Source organism: Vipera berus (assembly GCF_964194415.1).
Source record: "Vipera berus genome assembly, chromosome: 13".
Classification (NCBI taxonomy): domain Eukaryota; kingdom Metazoa; phylum Chordata; class Lepidosauria; order Squamata; family Viperidae; genus Vipera; species Vipera berus.
Genome location: NC_138216.1, coordinates 1834946 through 1858964, shown reverse-complemented (window position 1 = coordinate 1858964; position 24019 = coordinate 1834946). Strand labels below are relative to the sequence as shown.

Genomic DNA, 24019 nt, shown 5'->3' with positions numbered 1-24019 from the left:
TTGGTAGTTTGGCTGGGCATGGAGACCAAGGGGAGTCCCGAATCCTCGCCAATGGCTGGACCTGGGGAATGGAGGGCTCTGGGTGGGAGATGACGACTGATTTGGGGGTCGGTCCAACCCAGATTCGGTCCTAAGAAGAGCTGGACCCTCTCGTTCCCCCCCCCAGATTTGGAAGGGCTGCGGGCCTTCCAGAACCAGATCGCAGCCATCCAGCGGGACGCTGTTTGGTGGCTGCACACGGTGGTGCCCTCGATCACCAAGCTGGCTCCCAAAGAATACATACACTGGTAAGGAGAGAGACTGATGGGGGTCAGGGAAGCCCTCCTTGCAAGGGGGGGGGCTCCCCGAGAGCTTACCATGTCCACCTTTGCCCCCCCTCTCTTTTTTTTAAATAGCCTGCACAAAGTCCTGTTCACGGAGCAACCGGAGACCTACTACAAATGGGACAATTGGCCCCCCGAGAGCGACCGCAAGTAAATCTGAAACTTGACTTGAACCTAGAGCCCTGCAGTGGGGGTGGGGGTGGGTGGGGGTGTCAAGGGTTTGGGGTGGAATTTGCATGCTTCTGGATCGTGCACGTTCCACAGAGTGTGCTAGGCTCAGGTTTGCTGCTAGCGGCTGCTTGTGACTTGGAAAGCATAATCAGTGCCTTGGCCTTGTACTCAAACCACCTTTGGTGGTTTATTGAAAGCAAGGCACTGTTGGGAAGTCGGTCTCTCCTCTGTTGCCCTGAGTGTCAACCTGCTAAACATCTCTTCCCCCCCCCCCTGCTTCCTGGCCAGCTTCTTCCTCCGCCTCTGCTCCGAAGTGCCAATCCTTGAGGACACACTCATGCGCATCCTGGTCATTGGCCTGTCGCGGGACCTTCCCCTCGGCCCTGCCGACGCCATGGAGCTGGCTGACCACCTCGTCAAACGGGCAGCCGCCGTGCAGGCGGACGGTGAGCCTCCTTTGAGCCTCTCAGGGCCTCGGGAGGGAAAGTTTGCTTTCATCTTGCCATTAAGAGTAAGGGTGGGGCGGATGGGGGAATGGTGCTTTCAACTGGGTTAGTTAGAGAAACAAAACCTTTCCAGTCCTCCTCTCTCTCGCTGAGAGAAGGCTGTCTGGAAACCTTTCAAGGACGTTCTAGCAGGTGTGAAGAAGATAGCAGAGGGTTCTCATAACAAAGAGAATTTATTCACATGAGCTAGGTGGAAGTCTGGGGGCTTTGGGCTGGGAGTGTCACTGTTACATGGTACGGTTAGATGCTTTGGGATTTTAGAGTTATTTTTCCTTCGCCCACACATCATGCCATGTATTCAATAAAGCAGGAAGTTTTTTAGCAACAAAAGCAATCCTGCAATTTATTTGGATATTCAAGCTGGAGGTTGACCCCCTGGCTCTTTGCCTCTGCTGTGAAGCATCAGCTCTTGATCCCAGCTTATGCCAAGTCCCCTGGGAAGGGGTGGCGATCCACATGACCCGGGCCTACTCTAACCATCATAAATACAGGCTGGTTGGGATCAGACGACTGCAGCGACGCAGAACTTTCATATAAGCGTGAGGATCGGTTGCAAGTCATTCTTCCCGGAGCCTTCGTAACTTCAAATGGGTGTTAGAGGAACGGTTGTAAGTCGAGGATCCCCTAGGCTTCTTTCATAATCTTCTCCTCCTTGGTCCCCTGCGTTGTCTGAATAAGGAATCTCAGTAAGTTGTTAGTCGCCACTGTGGAAATCCAGCTCAGTCTCGTGCAGATTTGTCGGGCCTGTCTTTGTTTATACCGGGCTGCCATTTTTTATTTCAGATCTCGAAGTCTTAAGGGTGGAAAGAATTCAGCTGATCGATGCCGTCTTGAACCTTTGCACCTACCACCATCCTGAGAACATCCAGCTGCCTCCGGGGTAACCGTGGAGAGATTCGTCCTTGGTGGTCGTTGTTGTTTTTGAACGGCAAAATAAGGCCCGTTCTGTCCTGGTTTTTGCTTTGTACGTTGCATTGTTTTGTTAAAACCTATAACAGGATCATGTCTTCGTAGGTACCAGCCTCCAAATCTGGCTATTTCCACCCTCTACTGGAAAGCCTGGCCTCTGTTGCTGGTGGTTGCGGCGTTCAATCCGGAAAACATCGGTGAGGCATGCTGCAGGATCCCTTTCTGTGAAGTGAATCACTGCAGTCGTTAAGCGAATAACACGGTCGTTAAGTAAATCCGACCTTCCCCATTGACTTTGCTTGTCGGAAGGTCGCAGAAGGGGATCACGTCACCCCCAAGAATCCTGATTTTGATCTTGTGACCATGGGGGGGGTCATACCTGAACAACGGTCATAAGTCACTTTTTTCCAGTGCCGTTATAACTGAACGGTCGCTAAATGTGCTGTTGTTCAAGTTTATTTATTTATTTGGATTTATATACCGCCCCTCTCCCAAGGGACTCGGGGCGGTGAGTTGTGGACTATCTGTATTTTACTGGTGTAAGATTTTTTTTTTAAAAAAAGTCCCCTTTACAAATTGTTTTTGGTTTAAAATTATCCTAATCATCCGTCCGTGAGATTTTGTTCGAGGCATTGCTGGGCCCTCGGATTGCTCCCTGCGAGGCTTCTGAATTATGTTTCCCCCCCCCCCGCTTCCCCGTCCTCCTCTGGTTTGATTGGCAGGTCTGACGGCTTGGGAGGACTACCCCACGCTAAAGATGCTCATGGAGATGGTGATGACCAAGTAGGTTCAAAGTGGGGGGGAGTCTGTCCCACGCGTCTCTCTTTTCTTGTCTTAAGTTAAATGGAGATTTATTGTATTATTATTTTTTTTGAGCTTTTTTTTCTCACGGCGTAACATCCGACGGCTGGGTCATTAAAAGGGACTCGTTCTCCCCCCCCCTCTTTTTGCCCAGCAACTACTCCTACCCTCCCTGTACTCTGACCGACGAGGAGACCCGCACGGAGATGATCAGTCGCGAACTGCAGACCTCCCAGCGGGAGAAGCAGGAGATCCTGGCCTTTGAGGGCCACCTGGCCGCAGCCTCCACCAAGCAGACGATCACCGAAAGCAGCAGCCTCCTGCTCTCGCAGCTGACCAGCTTGGATCCCCAGTAAGGAGCCCGGGGGGGGGGATTCTCCTAGGTCTAGCAGGAGACTGGGAAGCTGGGCCGAGGAGGCTGGCTCGGCCCGTTGCTTCTTCACCGGCTGTTTCTCCTTCCGCAGAGGGCCTCCTCGCAGGCCGCCCCAGCCCGTCCTGGATCAGGTGAAGAGCCTCAACCAGTCTCTGCGCTTGGGGCACCTCTTGTGTCGCAGCCGGCACCCCGACTTCCTGCTCAACATCATCCAGAGGCAGGTGAGGAGCACACGAGGCTGGGAGGCTCAGCCTAGAAAGATCCTGGAGATGGTACATTTTTCAGGATTTCCAGAGAAACCGCCCCCCCCCCAGGGGTGGAGGGAGCCCCAAATGGGGTGATGCTTGCGGAAGATCGAGTGAGCTCCCGTCGGCCTTGAAAGAGGGATTGGGCAGGTCCTTGGAAGAGGGATCTCCGTGCTTGTCAGCCGTTGGCAAATGGAACCTCCCTAACTAGAGGCAGTCTACCGCTGAATATCGATCCTAAAGAGGAGAAGGAGCAACAGTATTTCTTTTTGAGTCCAGCCTGGCACTACACTGGCTTGGCCTATTTGATATCCCTGGAACTACAATATTATCCAATTTTTCTACAGGCTTGCAGAGCTCCTATCAGGGCCCCCCCCCAAAAAAAAACCAAGAACAAGATGTGGAGTTACTTCTGAGTAGTCCGTTGCTTGTTGCTCACCTACAGACAGAATCTTGCCAGGCTAAAGCAACTCTTTGCAATAATGAGAGCTCCGTTCTGTAGACCGCTGGGGAGGGTCTGACCTTTGCTCTCTTCCTGCCCACCAGACGGTGCAAACCCGGCTGTCGTTCTTTTGGCCTCTGGGAAGGAACCCCCGCATTCCACCGCAGCCCCCCCAAATTGAAACCCTCTTAGGTCCGCTCTCTGCTTCTCTTCTCCCCGACTGATTCCTGCCTCCTTCCTCTTCCTCATCGTTAGGCTTCTTCGCAGTCCATGCCGTGGCTGGCGGACCTCGTCCAGTCCAGCGAAGGCTCGCTGGACGTCCTGCCGGTCCAGTGCCTCTGCGAGTTCCTTCTGCACGACGCGGCTGACGAGTCGGCCTCCGGAGAGGACGAAGAGGAAGGGGAGAGCAAAGAGCAGCGGGCCAAGAAGTGGCAGGTTGGGTGGCTTTTGTGGGCTGCCATTATTCGAAAATCCAAAGAGCCGAGTCGGGAAGACGGATGACCAATTTGTTTGTCACACCAGGAATATCATCCTGGCCTTCACGTTACAGGCAGTCCTTGATTTACGACCATTTAATTAAGTTGCAACGGAACCGGGGGGGGGGGAAAGCGACTTAGGGCCGTTTTTCACATTTACGACCGTCGCAGCATCCCCAGGGTCACGTGATCAGAATTCAGACGCTTGACGGTCGCAGCGTCCCGGGGTCAGGTGATCCCGTTTTGCAGCCTTCTGACTAGCAAAATCCTTGGGGAAGCCAGATTCACTTAACAACCGTGTTGCTAACTTGTAACAGCTGCAGGGATTCACTTAGCTGTGTCAAGAAAGGTCGTGAAATGGGGTAGGGAGCTCAACAGCTGTCTTGCTTAGCAACGGAAGCCTTGGGCTCAAGTGTGGTCGTAAGTCAAGGATTACCTGCACGTTGAAGAACAAGAGTTTCATCCTTCCTGCAAGGGGCTCTCAGATGCACAGCTCCCCCTCCCCCCCCAAAAAAAAATTGCCGAGCGGATTTCTGCAGCGAGTAGGGAAGCGGGCACCAAGTCCTAACTTTGTGCCGCTTCTGCGCGGGTGTTTTTCCCTCTCAGAGGCAGCAAAAGCAGAGGCAGCTGCTCGGCCGTCTGCAGGACATGCTCCTGGGACCCACGGCGGACGAGCAGACCACGTGCGAGGTGCTGGACTACTTCCTCAGACGCCTCAGCTCATCCCAGGTGGCCTCGCGGGTCCTGGCCATGAAGGTAAGGAAAGCAGCGGAAAGCAGTGCCCGGTTTAGAACAGAGAAGGACGCGAGCCAGATTCTTGCTAGGCAGAACGTATTTTCCCCGTCTGGCTGCCAGCCAGAGTTTGGCCAGAAGTGGACCTTAGCTCAGAGGCAGCTCAGGCTGGATGCGGCTCTTCTGTTCTCCCCCCACCCCCCCCAGGGTCTGTCCTTGGTGCTTTCGGAAGGAGCCCTCCACGAGAAGGAGGAGAAAGAGCACCCAATGGAGGAAGACTCCTGGGACTTCGAGCTGCTTCAGAGCTACCAGTGGCTTCTGCGAGACCTCCCCAAGCTGCCCTCGTTCGACAGCGTCCGGACCACGACGGCCGTGGCTTTGCAGCAGGTGCAGGACCTAAAAACCTGGTGGTTTTATTTAGCTGGCCTGGACTGAGGGGTTTTTAAATTTTTAAATTTTAAATTAAATTTTAAATTTGGGCTAACGTTATTTAATTCTATTTTAATTTTAACTGTATTCTAACTTTTGTACTGTTTTAACTGTTTTTAACTTTGCCCTGTCAACCGCCCTGAGTCCTTCGGGGAATAGGGCGGTATAGAAATCTGATAAATGAATGAATGAATGAATGAATGAATGATGAATGTTCTGATCCTGGAAAGGCTCTTCTGACCCAGCGCCCTCCTCCTCCCCCACCCCAGAGGGTGTAATGTTGCTTTCCCTTTGCTTTCCCGTGCCAGGCCATCCACATGGAGACAGACCCTCAGACCATCAGTGCTTACCTGGTCTATCTTTCCCAGCATGCTCCGGTGGAGGAACAAGGCCAACACAACGACTTGGCTTTGGTGAGAGAAGTCGTGGGTTGTGGGGAGAAGGAGGTCCCGAGAGCACAGGGCTCTTCCAACTTGGCCCTTTGATGACTTGTGGACTTCAACTCCCAGAATTCCTCAGCCGGGCACACGTCGTGTCGTGCCCTCCAGAGATAGAGGGGGACTCTTCTCCAGAAAGGGGTTGGGGTGGGTGTTAGTTGGCCCTGTCCTTCAGAGTTGGAGAGAGAAGTGACCTTGGCCGCCTTCGCTCACACTCGGCAGAGAGAAGAGCTGAATTCTTTCTCTGATCTCCGCTTGATGCCTTCGTTCTTCCGTTGCTCTGTGTTTCTTCCTCTTCCCCTCTGCAGGATGTGGCCAGGTTGATTGTGGAGCGATCCACCATTATGTCTCACCTCTTCTCGAAGCTCTCCTACTGCTCGGAGTCCGACTCCGTGTTGGTGGCTCTGCTCTCCATCTTCTCGCGCTACATCAAACGCATGCGCCACACCAAAGAAGGCGACGAGGTTTACAACTGGGTGCGTCCCTCTCTCCTCCCTTCCTCTTGGTCATATTTTTCCATTTGCATTTCCAGGGCAGTGTTTCTCAACCTCGGGAACTTTAAGAAGGATGGACTTCAACTCCCAGGATTCCTCGGCTAGCATGCTGGCTGAGGAATTCTGGGAGCTGAAGTCTTCGCATCTTAAGTGGAGAGGGGAAATTCTGGGAGCTGAAGGCTTTGCATCTTAGTGGAGAGGGGAAATTCTGGGAGTTGAAGTCCGTTCTTCTTAAAGTTGCTGAGCTTGAGAAACACTGTTTTGGATGGAAGCGTATGATTTATAAAAAAAACCCCTCAAAGCAAGAATCGGCAAAACGTGGTGGGTGCTCCATCCCTGGAGCTTTTCAAGAAGAGACTGGAAAGCCACTTGTCTGGAACTAAGCACAGGGTCTCCTGCTGGAGCAGGGGGTTAGACTAGAAGACCTCCAAGGTCCCTTCCAGCTGTGCTACTCTGTTAAGACAATGTGAAATAAAACACCAGCATTTGACCGGCTGATGTAGACGCCCGCCCACCGATCAGGGAGGGAGGGAGGGAGACCCTGTTTCCAAGAAGGAGGGAGTGGGATTGAGCCATGGGGACGGGCTTCTCTTCATTTGCCTCGTTTCTGTTCTAGTCAGAGTCCCAAGACCAGGTCTTCCTTCGCTGGAGTGGTGGAGAAACTGCCACCATGCACATCCTGGTGGTCCACGCCATGGTGATTCTGCTGACCCTCGGACCCCCTCAAGGTGAAGGAACGCTTGCTGGGAAAGCGACCCGTGGGGGGGGGAGGGAGTCTCAGGCGCTGGTTATGTTCCATCCAACTTCAGCAGCGTCCAACTTGAAGACTTGTGGACTTCAACTCCCAGAATTCCCCAGCCAGCAGAGCTGGCTGGGGAATTCTGGGAGTTGAAGTCCACAAGTCTTCAGGTTGACCCAAGTTGGACATGTCTCCTCTAAACGTTGCTTTAAAGCGGAGGATGGCGATTTCTACACCCTGCTGGACATTTGGTTCCCCGAGAAGAAGCTGCTCCCCACAGCCTTCCTGGTGGACACCTCCGAAGAGGCCCTGCTTCTCCCCGATTGGCTGAAGCTGCGCATGATTCGCTCCGAGGTGCCCCGGCTGGTGGATGCAGGTGAGGAGGTTGGGGGGAAAAAGCCGAGGCCGTGTCCGTCTGGCACGATTATGGAAGAAATGGCTGCCTCTGCTGGCTTGTCGTCAGCAGGGTGGATCCGGAAAGAAAGCCGCCTCCCTTTTTGCTTCGGAGGGCGTTGAATTTGGGGGTGTTTTATTGCAGCCTTGCAAGACCTGGAACCTCAGCAACTGCTGCTGTTTGTCCAGTCCTTTGGCATCCCGGTTTCCAGCATGAGCAAACTTCTGCAGTATCTGGATCAAACCGTCTCTCACGACCCTCAGACGCTGGAGCAGAATATCATGGACAAGAGTAAAAGATGTTTTTTTTTGGGGGGGGCATGGGATTTTCCCTCGAGTCTCTTCCGTGCCTTTGGGGATTCTGCCAAAGCCACCTAGGACGACTCTGATGGAGGCCTCTCCTCTCGTCCCCTTACAGACTACATGGCCCATCTTGTGGAGGTGCAGCATGAAAGAGGAGCTATCGGCGGGCAGACCTTCCACTCCCTCCTCACCGCCTCCCTGCCGTCTCACCAAGGTTCGGCATTTAGCTTTCAGCCGTTATTTATGGGTTTGATTGATTTCTACAGCCACCTCTCTCAGTAATCGGAACACAGAACCAAAGAGTTGGAAGGGACCTGGGAGGTCTTCTAGTCTAACCCCCTGCTCCGGCAGGAGATCCCATATCATTTCAGACAAAGGGCTGTCCGGTCTCTTCTTAAAAGCCTCCAGCGATGGAGCGCCTACAACTTCTGAAGGCAACTTCCGTCCCGTTAATTGATGGTTCTATAACTGTCAGGACGTTTCTCCTTAATTCTAGGTTGCTTCTCTCTTTGGCTCGTTTCCAACCATTGCTTCTTGTCTTGCCTTTCGGTGCTTTGGAAAATAGTTGGACCCCCCTCAACTTCGTAGGAGACTCTGGGCGGCTTGCAATTCAAAACACACAACCATTAAAAATAAAAAATAAAAAAACTTCTTAAAACAGTAAAGGTAAAGGTTCCCCCCCCGCACGTGCGTGCTAGTCGTTTCCGACTCTAGGAGCCGGTGCTCATCTCCGTTTCAAAGCCGAAGAGCCAGCGCTCGTCCGAGGACGTCTCCGTGGTCATGTGGCCGGCATGACTGGACGCCAAAGGCGCACGGAACACTTAAAACAGTAGAAAGCATTAAAAGCAATAGCGTGAAGACACCTAATTCAAAGGACACACGAGGGCAAGATAATCTGGCCCATGAAAAAACATAGTCAGGAGATGGGGGTCCTTAGCCTATGCGGTGCCCCAAACTCGGGAGCGTAGCCAGGTTTTTAAGCCTCTATGAAAAGCTAACAGGGTTGGGGCCATTCTAATCTCCAAAGCTCATGAACTGAAGAAGCTTCTTGGGTGAGAAGTGAAATGTTTTCAAGGAAAAAAACCACACCCAAGAAAGTCCAGTTGCCTTTTGGGAAAGCACTTTAGGGACAACCAAGACCTGGGTGATCCATAGACATCACTGTGGGGGAAACTCTGTGTGTGCGTGTGTGTGTGTGTGTGTGTGTGTGTGTGTAAGAAAGGGAGGGGGCTTTACCGTCCCACTGACAAGATTTCGTTTGTCTCTCTGATCAGAGAGCGATGATGCCCCACGCATCAAATCCAGCCTCGAGGTTCCTCAAGGGCAAGGAAGGAGCCGAGCTTTAGCCCAGTTCCCTATCGTCAGTCCCGAGGCCGACTTGGCGGGTATCCTCCTCCAGGTAATCGGCTTTGCCTTGTCTCCTTTTGGGGTGATGGGCCTGCCTAGTTTCCCCCTTGCTTTCAGGCAGGCAGCTCCAGCTTCCCACGTCCTCTCTGATGTTGGAGACGTTATTCCTATCTTTGAGAAGAACAGAGAGATCAGCCTTGCCAGTTCCAGCTGACTTGTTCTGCACTGCTTCAAGCGGGACTGTTTTTTCTGGGAAATGAAGCTTGAAAGAACTTGCTTATTCTTCTGCTTGTTGGATAAGACAGCCTACGAGCCGGTTGACGTGTTCACAGGCATCCCATAATTCTCACGTGGCCAAACCTTTAAGCCCCTCTGATTTCCCTCGCAGAGGGATCCCATCTCTGCCATCATAGTTCCTTTTGGAATACATGTTGTTGGAATGTATTTTTGTGTAACAACTACAGTAGCATTCAGCCAGTAGATGGCAGCATTTACAAATATGGATCTATGGTATATAGCAGACATGTCAAACTCGCGACGTCATGCGACGTATCGGAACCTTTTCCCTTTGCCGGCAATGGGATGGGCGCGGTTTCTCCGTGACGCTCCGGCCCGCGGGCCGGCAGTTTGACACCCCTGGTATATAGTATACTCTGTTCTTTTGTTCTGAGTAGAGTTTCCCGTTTCCTGTTACAATTAAGCAGCAAAGCACATGATGACTGTGTTCTTTGATCTGTGGTGCTATATATAAACAGAATTCCTAACAGGTTATCGGCCCAGAGACTACATCCAAAATTGCAGCAGATCCGTGTTTGCTTCCAATTTTGGACAAAAATGCCCAGTGAACAAATGGGTTCTCTTAATGGGCCACGGATTCACTTAACGAACATGGTGATTTGTTTAATGATCGCTGCAAACCCCTCCCCCAAATAAAATCAGGCCGGTCATGTGGATCAGCTGCTTTACAGTCGTCCCCACTTCTTACCATAAAGGGCAGCAGGCTCCATTGCGGTCGTAAGTCGAGGACTACCTGTAAGCAAACATCCTCTGGAGTGACGTTATGTCTGAACGGCAGAAATGCACCTGGATCTTTAAAAACGAGCACTCCTAACTTAGCAGCGAGCGAAACGGGGGTCTCCCTTTCAGATTTTTCTCTTTCTTCGGTCTGCCCAGTTGTTTCCGTTGGCTCCGGACCCCCGCTGGCAGAACTCGAACCCGCGGCCCCTCGCCCTGGCTTTGCAGCAGACCCTGGGCCAGGAGCTGGCTCATCTGCGCCAAGGAGGCGGCCCGCCGTCGCCCAAGACGGCAGCGCGTCTTCTAAAGGCCCTGGCGGCCCTCTTGAACTCGCCCCACGGAGGAGCCCTGGTGATGGCGATGCACCGCAACCACGTCATGGCTTGCCCGCTCGTGCGCCTGCTGTGGCAGCACCAGGTGAGGCAGCCAGCCAGCGCCTGCTCGGCCAGGGGCAACCTCGGGTCGTGGGGGTGGGGGGAACTGGGAGGTAGAGTTTTCGCTCTGTTGTACAGGTGGCCCTGGGCTTACGACGGTTCGTTTAGTGACCGGAGTTCACAGCGGCACCGGAAAAAAAGGGACTTAGGCCCATTTTCCACCGTGGCATCCCCAAGCTCACGTGATCAAAATCCAGAGGCTTGGCAACGGATTCCTATTTATGACGGTTTGCCGTGTCCCTGGGACCACGTGATCCCCTTTTTCCGACCTTCCGACAAAGCCAAGGTGGAAGCCGGATTCACTTAACAACCGGGTTAACTGACTTAACAATCACAGTGATTCACTTAACAACGGTGTCCAGAAAGGCCGTGAAAAGGTCATTTAAGAGCTACCTTGCTTAGCAACAGAAAATTGGGGCTCAGTGGTTGTAAGCTGAGGGCTGCCTGTACTTCTAGGACCTTGCTTGTTATTTTGGAGGGGAGGGGGGGCTTGGGGGCTCTTGGCTGGCCCTGTGGCCCCTCAGGTGAGACTAGGGAGGCTATACAGGGTCAGGAGCCCTCCTGATTCCAGAAATGAGTAGGTGGGGGCATTGGGAGGGGCTCCTGGATCGGGACTCTTGATCCGAAAGGTGCAAATAGGAATCTCCCCTCCCCACAATTGCCATGAGTTTGAATAATCTGGATTATAAGAAGAGAGCCTATGCCATCCTTGTCTGGAATAAGGTTTGGGGGAAAGGACCGATGGGGAGGGGGACAAGCAAAGCCAGGGAGGGCAGTAATTAAGCGACATGCAGTGATTTTTATTTTACTTTATTTTTATTTTATCTTTTCACTTTACTGTTATTTTATGCTTTTATTGTTTTTAACCCTTTACGAGCCGCCCGTCTCGCTCTCCAGAGACTCTGTGCAGGTCCCGTGGCCAAATGTTCTGGTTTCAAAGCCCCTTGGGCCATAAAGTCGATTCCCTCCCGGAAGTGGGGGACCTCAGCTGTTGGGGGTCTTCACCCTGGGGCTGCTCAGCAAGGAGTAGAGCTTTCTTCCAAGGCCTTTTGAATGCCTCTTTTGGGGCTGGGCGATGCTGCCTGTGACCCCACCTCCTCTTCCTCCTCTCAGCGCCACGCTCCCCAAGACGAGGCCTTCTCCTCGCTGTTTTTCAAAGTCCTCATGCAGATGTTGCAGTGGCTGGAGAGCCCCGGGGTGGAAGACGGCCTTCTGCGGACCCAGCTCAAGTCTCTGGCGGTGCAGTTTTCCTCCCAGCACAGAATCGGCGATGGTAGGAAGAACGTGGGGAGAATTGGGGGGAGCGGCAGGGGGGCTGGGCGGGCGAGGTAACTTCCCCTTTGAACGTCTTTGGTGGCATCTCTTGACTCTTCCCCACGGTCCCTCTCTAGGCGTAGCCCCACGGACTAAATGAACTGCTTTTCTGTGTTCAGACAATAGATTGACCTGACCCAGCGGGCTGCTTCACACACCAAAATCCGAAGGAAGCTTTGGGTATTTTGTGAATGCAGCCACTAAGTCTGGCCCCTTTAGGGATGGGGATTCACGCACCAGCCCAAAATAGGAATAAGGGGGGAGAGCAGAACCTGGAAGGGATCCAGTTGGCCAAGAGGGAAGCAAGCATCCGTGTTTGAGCCGTGTCTGTGGGAGGGCACCTGCCCTGAGTCAGTCTGTGGGCTGGTGGCTCTTCAGACTGTCTGCATTTTGTGGCCTCAACCTTGGGCAAATTAAGATCTGTGGACTTCAACACCCAGAATTCCCCAGCCAGCTGGGAGTTGAAGGCCACACAGATTTAACATCTCTGACCTGACTAGCAGGCCTGGGCCCAGGGGCCCTTCCCAAGCGGAACCCGTCTTCGTTCCATGCTGTCTCACAGCCCTTTCCGTTCTGTAACTGCAGCCCAAGCAGGCTTCTTGCACCTGGCCGATGCGCTGGCCTTCTGCCACAACTCTGAAGTGATCGGCTCCGCCGTCCGTGCCATCGTGGCCACCTTGAAGTCCAGCAAAACATGGAACGTGGAACCCGAGCTTGTCAGCAAAGGTAGGATTGAGACACACACACACACACACAGACACCCACACACACACACACACCCCGTTTCTTCTGCCTTGCCTGTCCTCCGAGTCTCGGAATGTTTTTGTTTCTCCCATCCAGTCCTCGAAGGCCTGTCCAGAACGCGCTCGCCGCATCTGGAGGAGTTGCTGGTGACCCTCTTCTCCGTGGCCACGGAAATGACGCCTCATTTCCCTACCGCTGGGCCCATCTCGGTGGTGACCTCCTTGCTGCTCCAGTGCAGAGAGGAAAGCCTAATTAAGAAAGAAGCAGAGAGCTCCAGGTTGGGACGGGGGCTGTTTTGGGCTCCTTCTCGCCTCCTCTGCGCACGTTGCTCCCTTTTCCCACCCCCTGCTTTGTTCCCCCCTTCAGTGTCGAAAGCGCCTCCGGTCTCTTCATCGACTGGCTGGAGTTGCTGGATCCAGAAATCGTCAGCAGCTGCCCTGATCTCCAGCAGAAATTGCTGTTCTCCTGGGACAAGGTGAGGATCGGTCTGGAACATGGGTCAAAGCTTGAGAAGTCGCCATCCCTCGAGAGCTGGGAAGCCGGCCTACACGGTCTGGGCTCCTCGCGGTTTGCGGGATCTGCAAGTAGAATCTGCCTGGCCTGCAGAGGCTGCAGGTGCCCCTCAGTGTAGTAGGAGGAGAAGAGACAAGAGTCTAGGAGTTACAAGTGCGATAGAATTTAGAGTGGTGTTTTTTTTAGTTAGCATATTTTAGCTTAAGTTGGTAAAAGTTAATACCCTGTATTCAGCTCTGGGAAGTTGGGGGGGAGGGGGAGGGAGGGAAAGTGGGGGGGGGAGGGGGAGGGAGGGAGTTTATGTTTTTAAAATGTATTTTAAAACTTTTCAATTAAAAAAAAAAGTCTAGGGCGGAGTCAAGCACGGCATTAGCTTAGAATCCTTAACGTTCTCACAAGCCAACATATTTTGGATCTAAAACAAGCGGAGGAAGGAAGGATCGGGGATCCCGATGCAGATCTTTCAGAAAACATGAGGGGGAAAAACACGCACACAGAGAGAGAACCGAAGGTGTAGGAACAATTCTGAGTGCTGAGTTGTCATCCATTCCAGAGATTTCATCTTTTGCGTGGCCTTATCGACGCTTCCTGCTAGCCTGTTGGTGCCCCTTTTCTAGCCTGCCTTTTTCCCTTTGCAGAGTAAAGACTCTTCCCAGTCGGAGCCCCCGTCCTTCCGTCCCTACCTTCTGGCCCTCCTCACTGACCAGTCCAGCTGGTCCACCCTTCACTCCTGCGTCAGGACTTTGCTCTGCCGAAAGAAAGTGGGCGGGTAAGCTGCCCAGAGCCCAGAAGTTCTGGGAAGTGGGCAAAGCAGAGGCTTCTCTGAGGAAAGCAGGCTGGAGGGTTCTCCATTCAGGAGAGAGAGAGAGAGAGAGAGAGGGCGATCCCTTTGGATCCTGCATCCTCACTTCCATCTCTTCCAACAGTTTTGACCCAACGGCTTCCCTGGATTTCTTGTGGGCCTGCATTCATATGCCCCGGATCTGGCAAGGCAGAGACCAAAGGATCCCGCAGGTATGTGTGCCCAGGAAGGGGTTGATCTACAGTTCTTTTGCACAAACCCTACTTTCCCCTTAGCCCTACCTACTTGTTTTGTTTTGTTTTAATCCCATTTATATCCTGCCTTTCTCCGAAGACTCAGGGCGGCTTACAATCTAAAGCACAAATCATTCTATGTATATGCCTGCTTATTAGGGCTTTTGCCCCCCCCCCAAGTGGCATTATTACAAAGTCAGCTTATTGCCCCCAACAATCTGGGTCCTCATTTTACCTACCTCGGAAAGATGGAAGGCTGAGTCAACCTTGAGCCTGGTGGGACTCGAACCTGCACTAATTGCAGGCAGCTGGTGTTACTTAAGGAGGCATTAGCCCACTGCTCCACCAAGGCTCATTTTAAAGGTCTGGGATCCAATTCAGGGATTTGGTTTGGTCCGAACTGAGTCTTAACCGGATTGTTTCGATCTTCCGAACTGATCCGCCCCTTCAGATCCCTTCCCCTTTGCGCTTGCCTGATCCGTTTCTTCCGGCTGCTGAATAGAAACGCCGAGAAGAGTTTGTCCTCCGCCTGAAGACCTCTCAGCTGCTGAGCTTGGTGGACCTCATCCTGGCGGAATCGGAAAACAGAACCCCGGATCCCAAAGGGACCGCCTGCTTGGTCCCCCAGTCCCGGCTGCCGCTTCTCCTGAGCTGCTGCCATGGAAACGTGCAGAGGATCCAAAAGGCCACCGGGTACCTAATCTCGTCCACCCAGAAGTGGGGAAAGAGGTGAGCCTAACTCTTACTCAGGTAAATCGATAAAGGTTTTTAGCAGGCTTGTAGTTGGACCCTCTAGAGAGACCAGGCCAGGAAAATCGGTTCTGCAGACAGTGGAAAACTCTTGAGATGGACAAAAGTAACTTGAGTCTTGCAAGACTGATTGAGCTGAATGTCCTCCTCCTCTTCCTCTCCTCCTCCTCCTCTTCTCCTCCTCCTCCTCCTCCTCCTCCTCCTCCTCCTCCTCCTCTTTTTCTTCTCCTTCTTCTCCTCCTCCTGCTTTTGATCCTTCTGGTCCATCATCCAGATGTGCCTTCTTTGGCATCCAAGGGAAGAAATGGCACATCTCTTGCAAATCCCAGCAGCAGAACGTGACCTTGGGTGGAAATGATAGGACTGCTAAATCCGCAAGGGCTGTTTTGATCGGGCGGCAGTGCTCCCATCCGATCTTCATCTCTGTTTCAGCTCCATGGGACAACACGGCCAGGATCTCCTCCTACAAATGTACCTTCAGCTGCCGGAGCTCTTGGTCCCGGTGCCCGAGGCTCTCTTGTCCTGCGAAGGGGCCACGGACAGCAGCCCCTGCAAGGTAATTTTGCTCTGGTGGGGCCAGAGGTTTGCCACAGACTCCTGCAGGCTGCTTTTTGTGTGGCTCTCCCAAGCTGAGAATTCGCCCTCTCCTCCACAGCAGCTCGTGTCTTCATCCGCCCTTTCCGGTTTTTCTGATTTGTTTGTTTTATTTGTTAAATTTGCCTGCCACCCTCCTCACCCACAAGGTGATTCTGGGTGGCTTTTTTATTAGTGCCTTACTTTTATTCAAGAGGCTTACTTTGGTGTCGTGGTGAAGGCCCCAGGCTAGAAACCAGGAGTTGTGAGTTCTAGTTCTGCCTAAGGCACAAAGCCAGCTGGGTGACCTTGGGCCAGTCTCTCATCCTAGGAACGTCGTGCTGCTGACAGCTTTGAGTCCCCCCCCCCTTGGCTTTGTTCTCACGTTGCCCAAGTCAAACCCCAAACTCTTGATGACGGTCAGCGACCGATGTAAGAACAATTCATCGAGAGGAAAAGGAGGGTTTTGCTTTGGGGTTTTTCAGTTCACCCGAGAAAGAGGATGAAAAGCAGAATCGGTAACAGCTGGAGAAGCAGACTTGTCTTACGTAAAGTAATGGGAATTGCAAGAAAGAGTCAGCTCAGGAGTGTCCAACTTTGGCAACTTTAAGACTCGTGAACTTCCGACTCCCAGAAGTCTCCACGCTGGCCGGGTTGAAGTCCACAAGTCTTAAAAATCGCCAAGGTTAGACATCCCTAGGTTACCTGTTCAATAAAGTCCGTGTCTCTGCAGCTGGACAGCCTGATCCACCGGTTCATCACCCTCCTTGCAGAGGCCGGCGATGTGAAGATGAACGAAGGCCGGCTGTGGGACGCCAACATGGCATGTCGGAAGTTGGCTGTGGCTCACCCCCTCCTCCTGCTCAGGTTCGTGGACCTCTTGGTTCATTTGGGGGTGTTTTTAAGAGTTTTTGGCTGCACCAGAGTCTCACCTCCACGCAGCCTTGTTGGTGTTTTCATGCTGCAGGGGGGGTTGATCTTGTGCTTTCTGCTCCAGGCCAGAGCCCCTCCCTTCCTCTTTCTTCGGATCTTGGAGCAGCGAAGCTCAAAAAAAGGGGAGTTCCTTCTCCCCAAGTTTGGTTATTATAATCGGTCGCACAGTCAGCCAGATGTTTGGACTGGATTTGGGGTGTTTTTATCCACCTATCGAGTCCTTCTCAAGGACCTGGGATAGGCAGATGTGGATGTTCGGTGGGGTTAAGAGGTTTCATAGGAGGTTGTCAGCTTTTCCAAGTCAAGCTGCCTTTTGCAATTGACCGATGGGGATTTTGTCAATGCCGATGGCGGTTCAAAGTGATGCTCCAGATATTTTGAGATTGCCATTTTTTTTAAATTATCCAACTTATTTAGCCACCCAACTCATAGACAGCGACCGCCCTGCCCCACTGCCAGAAACCCCTGCTAAGCTGGCTCCTCTTCCTCCTGTGTCCCTTCCCAGGCACCTGCCGATGATCGCCGCTCTGCTGCACGGCCGGATCCACCTCAATTTCCAGGAATTCCGCCAGCAGAAGCATCTCGCCTTCTTCCTCCATGTCCTGGGCATTCTGGAGCTCCTGCAGCCGCAGGTTTTCCAGAACGAGCACCAGGGGGCGCTGTGGGACTGTCTCCTTTCCTTCATTCAGTTGCTTCTGGTAGGGGAAAGTGGGGGGGGCTGCTTTGGGGAAGGGGGGGCTGCTGTGTCCTGCAGACAGACAGACAGACAGACAGACAGGCACCAGGATGCCAAAGAGTTATGTTCACAGGAATCCACTTCACATAAGGACATCACCCAGAAGGCCACCATCATCTCCAGCAGAGTTGGGTGATGATAGCTCAGAGCAGAGCCAGTTACAGGACGTCCAGTTGCCATTATGGTCATTCTAGGATGACATTTGGAAGAGAATCTCTGAGGCTCAGGGTCAAATTATGGGGCCCTTGAGGCTCTCTGAGCTTGATGGTTTTCTTGCAGATGTTTCATGACCCAACTAGGTAACATCATCAGTGTTAGAAAGGACGGGGACTTGGGAGGAGGAGAAGGACTGTGGGGTCCTTGCTGCTCTCTGAGCTTGGTGGTTTTCTTGCAGACCCAACTAGGCCACATCACAGACCGTAGACATCACAGGAACCAAGCTCGGAGAGCACCAGGGACACACACACACACACACACCCAGAATGACACCTGGCCTGACCTCCCACACCTCTTCTAACTTCTTAGTCCAAGTTCACAGAAGCTGGGAATCCTGGTTAATCCTGAGCAGGAGTTGGGGGTTTCAGTCTTAACGTTCTGGATGCAGCCAAGATCCCCCGCGACTCAGAAGGGGCCCGGGCCAGACCCAGGTTGTCTGTCTGTCTCTGTGGGTCAGTCCTAAGAAGATCCTACAAGATGGGCTCACTTGTCCTCCATCCTTCTCTGCTTCAGAGCTACCGGAAGTCTTCTCGCCACCTGGCCTGCTTCATCACCAAATTTGTGCAGTTCATTCACAAGTACATCACCGCCAATGCCCCGGCCGCCGTCTCCTTCCTGCAGAAGCACTCCGACCCCCTCCAGTAAGTCCTTGGTTCTCCGTCCCGGTTGGGCCTCGATGGCTAAAGCACCAGAGCCAGGCTTGACCTTTATCTCCGGCTTCCCTGCAGTGACCTTTCCTCGGACAACAGTGACCTGGCCATGCTGAAGTCTCTTCTGGCCGGTCTCAGTTTGCCCAGTCGGGCCGGTGCTTCAGATTGGGGAGCCGAAGATGAAAAGAACGGTGAGTCTTCTCCAATCTTCGTTGGCAGATAGTCGGGAGGTGAGTCACCGGGTTTGTCCCAAAGCAGATAAATCTGGAGCTTTTGAGCGATCACGATACTTGGTTTGTGTACAAATCGGGTCCTTCAACAGAACAATGGTGTGGAGGTTGGTTGCTCTGGAGAGTATCTACCTCCGAAGACAGTCCAGTTTGGGGCAGGGGGCCCTTAGGTGTTGTAGGGCCTCTGGGGAATGGGAGATTAGCCTTCCCAGATGTGGTCCCCGCCAGGTGTTGGGCCTTGAGGCCCCTCCTGGCTGAGAGTTGGGGGATTCGCAGGGCCAGCCCATCAGGAAGTAGATGGGGATCACGGTGACCCTCGTCAGAAAGGCCGGTCGCTGACCGCCAGAATTTTAATCCCGTGCTGCTGCGGCAGTCGTTAAGTGCGAAGACCGGTTGCAAGTCGTTATTTTCAGCACCGTTTGTAACTTTGGTCGCTAAATGGGAGTTGTGTTGAGAGCCACCCGTCCTGCCTTTGGCCAGCCCTGCCCCACAGAAGAGGGTGGGAAAGAGCGCCCCCTGCTGGCGGAGGGAGAGAGAACCTCACAGGTCTCCCCCTTCTGGTGCCCGGAGGGAAACGTTCGTTGGTGGTCTGGTTTCAGATGAGGCTGCAGCCGGATCTTTGCCCCTGGTCAGCGTCTCCCTCTACACGCCTCTCACCCCTGCTGAAATGGCCCCCTACATGAAGAGTCTCTCCAGGGGCCAGAACGTCGAGGGTAAGTAAGAGCGAAACCCCCTCACGCACACACACACCTTTCCTGTGGCAGAACTGGAAATCGGATCCCCAGAGAATCTTCAACTTCGGGGTACCCCGTACTAGGCACTCTGCAAAACTCTTTAGTACAGTGTTGTTATTTTTTCCAAACGTGGCTGCTTTAAGAGGTGTGGACTTCAACTCCCAGAATTCCCCAGCCAGCTGAAGTCCATACCTCTTAAAGCCGCCAAACTTGAAAAAAAACACTGCCTTGTTGAAGTCTATTTACAGCCAATCAAAGCTGATGCCAACACGTGGGGCAGCCTCGTTGTAAAAAGGCACTTTTTTGAGCATCAGAAAGACCTCTGCGAACCGAGGGCTTCCCCCTTCCCTGCCACACACACACACACACACACTCACTCTCTCTCTCTCTCTCTCTCTCTCTCTTACGTCCCTTTTCCAATTCTCAGATATCTTGGAGGTGCTGACCGACATTGACGAGATGGCTCGGCGGAGGCCGGAAATCCTCGCTTTCTTTTCTGTAAGTCAACCCTCCTCCTCCTCCTCCTGTTTATTGTTGGGGGTCTCTCCTGTGGCCTTTGCCCCCCTGCCAGTTTTGGTAGGGGTGTTGTTTTCTCTTTGGCAGTGCTTCGATTAGAGTATTGTGTTCTGCTTGATTGTTTGTCTGGGGTTGATCTCTGCTTATCTGTTGGTTGCTGGATAAGATGCGTTCCAGTCTCTTGGTTTGTTTGTTTTTAGCTTTTTGTCGTCTCTTCTGAATGCCACGTAAATGTGGTTTGTGTGCCTGTTTAATAGCTTACATTCCAACAGAATTAGGTAAAACTACCAAGAAGAAAACCACACACCCCACCAACTCTGATACCGCAAATCACTTGTATATAAAGAGAGCAAAGCCCTCTCCCTTCTAGCACTGATGATGCCACCTAGCTGGGTCATGAAATGTCTGCAAGAAAATGACCAAGCTCAGAGAACACCAAGGATCCCACAGTCTTCCTCCTCCTCCTCCTCCTCCTCCTCCTCCTCCTCCTCCTCCTCCTCCTCCCTTCTAGCACTGATGATGTTACCTAGCTGTGTAGTGAAATATCTGCAAAGAAGTTCAGAGAGCAGTAAAGGCACCACAGTTCTTCTTCTTCTTCTTCTTCTTCTTCTTCTTCTTCTTCTTCTTCTTCTTCTTCTTCTTCTTCTTCTTCTTCTTCTTCTTCTTCTTCTTCTTCTTCTTCTTCTTCTTCTTCTTCATCTTCTTCCTCCTCTTCTTCTTCTTCTTCTTCTTCTTCTTCTTCTTCTTCTTCTTCTTCTTCTTCTTCTTCTTCTTCTCCTCCTCCTCCTCCTCCTCCTCCTCCTCCTCCTCCTCCTCCTCCTCTTCCTTCTCCTCCTCTTCCTCCCTTCTAGCACTGATGATGTTCCCTAGTTGGGTCATGAAACATCTGCAAACAATCGAACTCAGCAGAAGTACTCCATAGACATGCCATCCCTGGCAACGCTCACCAGATGTTCACCCCCCCACCCCTCCCTCTTTCCCCCTCTCAGACTCACTTGCAAAAACTGATGAACTCTGAAGGGGAGGCCTGCCGGAATCTGGCTTTCAGCCTGGCTCTGCGCTGCATTCAGCATAACCCCAGGTACCGGGGCGCGGAGGGGAGGGGCTGAGAGGAGGTCAGGGTCCAGCTGTGAGGAGGAACCTGCCAGAGAAGACCCACCTTTGATCCTTACCCTCCTCATTTCTTGCTCTGGGTGTCTTTCTTTTTCTCTGCTTCTTTCCTTTCCTTTTCTCGAACCTGCAGCATCGCGGCGGATTTCCTGCCCACCTTCATGTACTGCCTGGGCAGCTGCGACTTCGAAGTCGTCCAGACAGCCCTGAGAAACCTGCCTGAATACACCTTGCTCTGCCAAGGTGAGGCCCCACAGGCGTCTGACCTGCCCCCCACCCCCACTGCACCCAAAGGTGGCTCATTTCACACAACCTCCCTAACATTCCCTTCCCCGTCCCCCTTGCAGAACACGCGGCAGCCCTGCTGCAAAGGGCCTTCCTGGTGGGCATGTACGGGCAGATGGACACCAGCACCCAGATCTCAGAAGCCTTGAAGGTTTTACACATGGAGGCCATGATGTGAGCGGTGAAGACGGGGACTTTGTCTGAGAGGGCTGGCCGGCAACTCTCCTGAGAAGAGAAGAATTCTGTGGAGAAGAGCAGAATCTCACCTGCTGGATCGTTTCCGGAAGAAGAAGAAAAGGCTTGAAGGATCTTAGGATTTGTTCCATTCTGGATCCCAGTTGGATGGAGGAGGAAGACGTTTCTCCATCCTCATGGTTCTTCATCTGTGGTCACAGGCCGAGCAGGAGGAACAATCCTGTCTTGAGGGAGTGGGGCTAAAAAAAATGAGGGTGCTTCACTAAACTCTTCCTGGGGATCAAATTCCACCCCATAGAACAGGGCTATCAAACCTCGGCAACCTTTTAGGACTTCAGCTTCCAGAATTCCCCAGCCAGCTATGGGAATTCTGGGAAGTGAAGTCCACAGGTCTTAAAAGTTGCCAAGGTTGGGCCCTTCTGCCATCGAGTATCAAAACCTCTCTTGAGCAACGATCCAGTCATTCTTCTTACCCTTTTTAAATTAAAACTTTGCTTTTCATGGACTTTCCAAGTATACAACTCTTCCTTTTGATTTCCCGATATTTTTTGGCTTTGTTGTATGAGAATCACAGCTAAATAATAACAGACAGAACTCAACTTGCAACCACAACTGCGTAGTTGTCAAGTGAGACATTTGTTAAGCGAGTTTTGCCCCATTTTACAGTCTTCCTTGCCTCGGTTGTTAAGTAAACCACTGCAGTTGATAAGCTGGTCACCCGGTTGTTAAGTGAATCTGGTATCCCCACATTGACTTTGCTTGCCAGAAGGTCGCAAAAGGGGACGCCGCGACCGTCATAAGTACGAGCTAGCCACGCGTCCGAATTTTGATCACGTGACCACGGGGATGCTGCAACAGTGGCACGCACGACGTGCTCCTAAGTCACTTTTTTCCGGTGCCGTCGTAACTTGGGATGGTCACTAAATGAAACCTCAGTCCAGGACTGCGTGTATAAAAGGGAAAATTGGGAAAAACGTGATAGTAGTAGCCATCCATCGTGCCAAAAGGCAACCTGGCCCCAAGAGACGAGTTAGCCAATTGTCCCCATAGCATCCACGGTTAGGGGGAATCTACCTTGGAATAGGAATCTACCAAAGAAGCAAAATGCAGGTGGGGGTCCCAGAAGGATCTGCTCTGCCTTCCTCGAGCCACCGGCCTCTCTCTCTATCTCCACCTCGGCCAGGGCTTCAAATCCCCCTCAAGCCAGCCGATTCTCATCTCGGAAATTGCTTCCACCTCTGGAGAAAAAAAACCAAACGGTTTATATATCGGGCCGCGTCGGCTTCGGCGTGTGGCTTTAGTGGCCGCCGAGGGCCTGAAATGAAATCGGAGGCTAATCACACAGCGGTTTCCTCGGGCAGCTTAAGGATGATGAATTTGGCTTACCAGCCACCGAGTGGCTTTTAGCGCTGACTCGGGCCAGCGACCGGCCAGATTTGTGAGCGCTGCAGCCTCGGTGCCTGGCTTGGTCTTCTTTCCGAGGAAATTGGGGGGAGGGGGGGGAAAGAGAAATAGCTGGAATTCAGCTGCTTAAATTTCTCTCCCACCCCCACCCACTGCCTGAAAGATTCCTGGAGAAAATAGTTCCAAGTTGGAAACGTCAGTGGAAAAATTCCAAATATGGTAAAATTATGCAGGGCTTCTTAATTGATTCCAATTGCAGAAATTTTCCTTCAGGTTTTGAATCCAAATTTAATTCCTTCATCTTCTCTCCCCCCCCACCTTTGCAGAATTCCTAGGGAATAGAATAGAATAGAAATATTTTTATTATTTAGAATATTTTTTAATATTCTTTATTATTTATATTTTTTATATAGAGTGTAGAATTTCAAATAAGGTACAACACTTTCAAGAGTTCCCCAGGCTTAATTTATTCCAGTTGCAGAAATTGTCTTTCAAGATTTGAATTGCATCCGTGATGTTTGGGGTTGTTGTTTTTTTTTTGGGGGGGGCGCAGTTGGGCCCTGGCAGCTCCCAAAAATGTGCATCTGCGAAGCCCTGCACGAAAGGAGTCTTTGCATTAGATGTCGCCCTTGCAGGGTTGTTATTAGCACATTTATTTTGCAAATCTATTGATTTATTTGCTGAAGCGAAACAGGGTGCCCGGTGAATCTGGAGGTGCTCATCTATGCAGCCTCACACCCAGTTAAGACTGTTGGCAGCACACATCAAAAATGGCCAGAGCTTTGATTACATTCTTGCCATCTTGACTTTTTTGACCCTTCTTGGCAGATCCTTCTGCCCCTGAGCTGAGAGAGGAAACCCAGGGAAGCCAGAAAAAGTGCAAAATAAATAAATTTGAAAACAGGAGTTGGCAATCCATGTCTTTTTGGATGCTTGGACTCCCATGAGTTTCTCCCAGCGCGCTGATATCAAAATAATATGGGAGTTGTAGTCCAAAACATGAAGAGGGTGCCAGTTGGTTTTATCCAGAAGAGGAATATGATACGATGATTGGGGGGGGGGGTTGTCTCTCCTTTCTGGAGACTCAGCAGCTTTTAGTATTTATTCACTAATGAAATATTACAACTCTAGTTGGAAGTTTGCCATGTCCAAAAGGGGATGCCAGTTTGCTGGACAAGAGGCTGCCTGCCGCCCCTCTGCTTGACTCTGCGATCTGCCGCCTCCTCGTCACTCAGCTGTTGCTGCAAATGCACCTGCGTGCTTCCTTTTCTTCGGGCAGAATTCGCTTCAGGAAGTGGGCCTCCAGATAACTTGCCCACCACAAAAATCCCAAGCACGTTACCTGAGGTTTAATGTGGTTGCTTTTACCCTTGCCCTCCCCCCCCAAAAAAACCCTCCCCCCTCCCCCCCCATTGCCCAGTGCTTGCTTTGGCTCCTGACCAATTTGCCCATCAGCTCCCAAAGAGCAAAACGGCCATCACCCGCAATCTGCAATCTCTTTTATTAGTGTAAA

General features: G+C 52.1%; 1 protein-coding gene across 1 annotated transcript in view; it reads left to right on the top strand.

Moving 5' to 3' along the window:
* The window catches only part of INTS1 (integrator complex subunit 1), a 28712-nt gene extending 7105 nt beyond the window's left edge, over positions 1 to 21607 (top strand). Inside the window, exons 12-47 of the mRNA XM_081338183.1 lie at positions 167 to 287; positions 396 to 473; positions 783 to 940; positions 1784 to 1880; positions 2015 to 2106; positions 2632 to 2692; positions 2865 to 3062; positions 3175 to 3304; positions 4026 to 4205; positions 4853 to 5002; positions 5186 to 5365; positions 5716 to 5820; positions 6153 to 6320; positions 6955 to 7066; positions 7292 to 7453; positions 7616 to 7762; positions 7889 to 7987; positions 9048 to 9172; positions 10294 to 10551; positions 11682 to 11841; positions 12468 to 12608; positions 12723 to 12903; positions 12993 to 13101; positions 13778 to 13908; positions 14066 to 14153; positions 14677 to 14903; positions 15357 to 15480; positions 16231 to 16364; positions 16936 to 17128; positions 17896 to 18023; positions 18111 to 18223; positions 18862 to 18975; positions 19424 to 19494; positions 20502 to 20593; positions 20756 to 20865; positions 20970 to 21607. Of these exons, the coding sequence (XP_081194309.1) occupies positions 167 to 287; positions 396 to 473; positions 783 to 940; positions 1784 to 1880; positions 2015 to 2106; positions 2632 to 2692; positions 2865 to 3062; positions 3175 to 3304; positions 4026 to 4205; positions 4853 to 5002; positions 5186 to 5365; positions 5716 to 5820; positions 6153 to 6320; positions 6955 to 7066; positions 7292 to 7453; positions 7616 to 7762; positions 7889 to 7987; positions 9048 to 9172; positions 10294 to 10551; positions 11682 to 11841; positions 12468 to 12608; positions 12723 to 12903; positions 12993 to 13101; positions 13778 to 13908; positions 14066 to 14153; positions 14677 to 14903; positions 15357 to 15480; positions 16231 to 16364; positions 16936 to 17128; positions 17896 to 18023; positions 18111 to 18223; positions 18862 to 18975; positions 19424 to 19494; positions 20502 to 20593; positions 20756 to 20865; positions 20970 to 21085 (4853 nt within the window). The 3' untranslated portion in view covers positions 21086 to 21607. The remainder of the gene's footprint in view (positions 1 to 166; positions 288 to 395; positions 474 to 782; positions 941 to 1783; positions 1881 to 2014; positions 2107 to 2631; positions 2693 to 2864; positions 3063 to 3174; positions 3305 to 4025; positions 4206 to 4852; positions 5003 to 5185; positions 5366 to 5715; positions 5821 to 6152; positions 6321 to 6954; positions 7067 to 7291; positions 7454 to 7615; positions 7763 to 7888; positions 7988 to 9047; positions 9173 to 10293; positions 10552 to 11681; positions 11842 to 12467; positions 12609 to 12722; positions 12904 to 12992; positions 13102 to 13777; positions 13909 to 14065; positions 14154 to 14676; positions 14904 to 15356; positions 15481 to 16230; positions 16365 to 16935; positions 17129 to 17895; positions 18024 to 18110; positions 18224 to 18861; positions 18976 to 19423; positions 19495 to 20501; positions 20594 to 20755; positions 20866 to 20969) is intronic.
* Positions 21608 to 24019: the final 2412 nt, after the last annotated feature.